Source organism: Malus domestica, chromosome 16, assembly GCF_042453785.1.
Source record: "Malus domestica chromosome 16, GDT2T_hap1".
NCBI classification, from domain to species: domain Eukaryota; kingdom Viridiplantae; phylum Streptophyta; class Magnoliopsida; order Rosales; family Rosaceae; genus Malus; species Malus domestica.
Window position 1 is genome coordinate 18,215,515 of NC_091676.1, and position 4,341 is coordinate 18,219,855.

A 4,341-nucleotide genomic window follows, 5' to 3' on the forward strand; every position below is an offset into this window, starting at 1 on the left:
TGTTGGAGTCTTTGATCGGGATGTTGTTGCAGCGTTCGTCGCGATTGATTCAGACCTTTGATTTGAGTCAGAAGTTTCGAGTGTCGCCCCTTCCAATTATGAAATCCCGGGTCATGGAGCATTTTCAACTTGCGAGCTAAAGGCTCCATTGTCTCTCTGAGTCCGAGATAAGAAAGGAGGGGAAATGTATAAACTATTTGAAATGCTTTTGCGTTTTCAGAGTGAATATATCAAAATGTCACAATGGCGACAAACCAATTCTACGTAAATCCGACTCCTAATTGAGGGGAAACAAGCACATATAGCCTTAGTAGGAAGGTAGAGTGTTAGACTTCATCGTTAGTTAGCCACCTATACCTATGCAGTTCCACTCGTGTGAGAATTGCCCTAGTCAAGTAGAGCTACCAAATATCTTCTCAAGTTGGGAGATAGGTAGGAGACTCACTATAGAGTCTCTAGAGTTGAGTCAGTCGACTATCTTACAGATAATCTGAAAATACAGAATATGGTAATTTTACCCAATTCACTCCTTTTGGTTTATTTCTAAGTATAAAGCAGATTTTCTGAACATGTTTCCTACAGAGAACACTTGTAAGTTGCAACACGTATGAATAGGAAAAGGACACTTGTAAGTTGCAACACGTATGAATAGGAAAAGGAATCATCGCTGCATGCATATACCATCACTACAAAAAATTGCACTTAACTTTCAGTTTGCAAGGTTCCAATGTACTCCAAGATGGCACAAACCGACAATGCGACCCACGATTTGCCATGAGACAACAATGGTCTATACAAGTCTTATCTGTTAAAAGCACTCTAAACGTGATTTGAATCAGGAAGAAGTGCTGAACATCAACTAGGGTGGTGGATACACAATTTCAGACTTCAGAAGGAAGAACGACATCACAGCTGGATCTGTTGGTTAGAGGTTGACCCCCATCGGAGGCTTGTCTGGAACACAGGTACCTGATCAAACAATGATGAAATGCTACCAACTGCAATGCATACATGGAAATTACATAAAAACGACGAAAATAATGCATTAGCTCCATCTCCATCTCCAATTCATGGTACAAGACATAAAATGTTGAAACAAGAACTGCTGTTAAATATAACATGTCAATAAATCATAAGCACAAAATAGACTCGGGTCTGTATTTGAAAAAAAAAATGCAAGTTTGGGTATAAATCACTCAGCTCATTCAATCCTGACAAAGTCCAGATAGAGAATTTCATATTTATAATCATGTCACTGCCCCATGTACGTGTGATAAAGCATATGGCATAGACAAATTATTCCCAAGTGTAGCAGTACTACAAATTACTCTGTTTGGTAAATGGCTACAACTTATGAAAAGGGAAGAAACGATGCAAGACAAATTTCATGAGATAGAAACTCTAAGTTACGAAATGAAAGCGGCAAAAGGATTCAAAGAAAAACAAAGTCAATTGGTCAGATTGCATCAGGTTATCAAACATCTGCTAGTTTTGACATAGGAAATCAAGTATTGTAACAAGAATTGGTAGAGACAGGATGTTGATTTTATGTTCATACTTCGTACAAACCTGACAATCGATACAATGAAATGTTGAACCATTCACCCCAAGGAAAAGAAAAACAAGTTTGTTTGACAATTATGACGAGATGGTCAGAAAGTAATGCCAGCCCTAATAACTTAGACGCACCTGTCTTTGACGTCTATTTTGTTCAATTTGGAACAAATTTAACAGCAAATCTATAATGCAATGCATGGAGAGCAACAAAAAGAATGTCATGGTTCACAAGAAGCCCTGTTATGCACTTCTTGTTGGAATTTTTAGATCGACGGGCCCGGGTTTTGAAACTGGAACTTCAAGCTTAGTGGGAAAAAACGTATGCAAGATTTCATCGGTAAGATATCAAAATGATCAAACCAAACTGCAGGTCCTAGAAATAACATGTATAACTAAAAATATCCGGAGACACGTTGCTAAGATATCCTGCTATTGCAACTAGAGTGGTCTTGGCAAAGCAAGATTTGAACTAAAGACATGGAAAAGGGCTATAAAGCGTACTTAATATAGGGCCAGCTCTTCCAAAACATACTGTTGGAAGGAAAGATAAACGTTAATCAATTATTCGTACATAAAATCGTCTAGGTACGGGCATGTATTTAACTTAGATAAAGAAAGTTCAAAATATTTTGATACAATCAGAAAACTATAAAGTTGCAAGAAAAGGTATATGAATACTAAGAAGACCATAACATGTCTACATATTCTGTACACCATTCACATGTGCGCGGTATCACGCTACACATTATGCTTAGCAAAAATTCTCTGCAACTGGGAACGGATGGAGGTACATCACATTTGATACAGTCAAATCAAGAATTCTATTAAGACACCTCTACAATGAATTTATATTCCGAAAACGGATGAATATCACAAATAACAATGAAGTAATCAAATTGAAGGATATCAATTAAAACCCTAACTTCCCTATTGTAAGCAATTAAAATCCAAAATTCCAACCAAAACCCAACAAAATTCCAAAATTTAATTTCAACAAAACCCAGAAGAAGAAAAAAAGGAAATCAATTCCAACCCACCTCATAAAATTGGAGAGGAACAGTCACATAATGGTGTAATTCCCACTTGGGTCAGCATCATCCGAGAGCAGAGCCCCATACGGCGATTCTTGGTCGTCCATCACAAGGCCCTCCGTCCCCCTAAACACCGCGTGCAACCCTATCAAAACGACCCCAATCACACCCGAAACGATGACGTTGAGCCACACGTGAGTGAGGACCAGAGCCACCACCGTCACCAAGGCAAGAACAACCATCACGACCCGGTCCGGGACCGCAAACCCGAACACCTCGAGGGGCTGGTCACGCGAGAAGTAGAGTACGAGCCACGCGGCGAAGACGATCAAGAAGACGATGATGGAGAACGGGTGGTAGAGGAGGCTGAGGAAGAGCACGATCAGGGCGATCAGGGCGTAGTTGGACCGGAAGTGGGTCAAGTTCTGGGCGAGTCGGGTCGTCGCGGCGGAGAGATTGGAGGGGAGTCTGAGTGCGGTGGGTTCCAGGAGCTCACCCCATGGCCGGAGCGTGGCCCTCGCCGATTGGGTGGCTTCCTTGAACTGGGACACCATTCCGGCGGACATTGCGAGATGAGTTTCTCCGAAAGCTTTGAACTTTCGTGGCGGAGATTGATGGAAATCAGAGAGAGATGGGGTTTTTGTGTTTCATTTGGTTCAGTCTCTCTAATGGCGGAAATGGCTTTCGCTCGACGGAGTTGACCTCTGCTTGGACTGGACACTGTTAGGCGAAATGGTTTGTGTATCACAAGAGTGAAAGTTAGTTCATATTTTTGGGCCGAACGTATTGGGTTGGGCCTGATTCCTGCACATGGGGTTGGAGGAACAACCAAGGTTTCAGGCTTGGACAAGATCTGGGCATATGATAATATAAATTAAAACTTGGAAACAAACAGCTTTAAAATAGATTGGTGTTGGAATCTTCGGCGTCAGAGTTTCATCCTGGCAGCCCTTCGGGTGGCGGCCTTCGGAATAGATTTGTGGCATTCAGCATGAAGGTTAGGGAGAGAAACTTGTGAAGTAGGTTGTACCAATTCATATGCTTTTAATGTTTATATTTTGGAGACAATGTGGATCTGCGATTTTGGTGAGGGTTCTGGTGGCGGTTGGCTGGATTCCATGGTGGCTAGCGGTAGCAGCTTTCGTTCATCAACAGGGGACTATTTCAATTTTGTCTTTTCATGTAGTGTCTTTCTGGACCTGCATTATTTTTGTCTTGTTGCGTTAGTGTTTGGGCTTCGAATACTGGGTTTGGGTTGAGGAGAGATAACTCGGGTTGAAAGATTGTGATTCTCGGCCCAATGACGAGTTTTTAGGCCATATGGTTTTGCCCAGAAGAATGTAATTCGACCGAGTCCTAACTCAAGTAGGGCTCTTAAGGATTAGATTTAGGCGTGACTCGGTCGAGTTATGATTGAATTGAAATTGTTAAGGATCAGAATAATTTATTTATAAGATTCAAATTATTCCAGGAATCAAAACGTGTGACTAATCAGATAAGAAGTGAATCGAACGCATAAGAGGACCAAGTTTAGAGTCCTAGTTCAAGTAAAAAAAGGTCGAGGCTTGATAGAGATACAGTTTCGGGCGGAGAGGGGTATGATGAGATAATATCAACAATATCTAGATGTGTGCCGAATAGTCATAGTCCTATTGGGACAATACTTTGGCCTAATTGGTCACCACGAACTTCAACCCTATAAACAAAAAAAGGATCTTCAACTCAACAAACAAACAAACGCTCTGCACAAAAC

At 41.2% G+C, this 4,341-nt stretch overlaps 1 protein-coding gene across 1 annotated transcript; it reads right to left on the minus strand.

The window, feature by feature from the left end:
• Positions 1 to 649: 649 nt before the first annotated feature.
• Positions 650 to 3,741, minus strand: LOC103403978 (PRA1 family protein D-like). Its single transcript, XM_008342829.4, has 2 exons — positions 2,595 to 3,741; positions 650 to 998 (listed from the first exon to the last, which is right to left on the minus strand). The coding sequence occupies exon 1, from the start codon at positions 3,152 to 3,154 to the stop codon at positions 2,618 to 2,620; it is 537 nt and encodes a 178-aa protein (XP_008341051.1). The 5' UTR covers positions 3,155 to 3,741; the 3' UTR covers positions 650 to 998; positions 2,595 to 2,617.
• Positions 3,742 to 4,341: the final 600 nt, after the last annotated feature.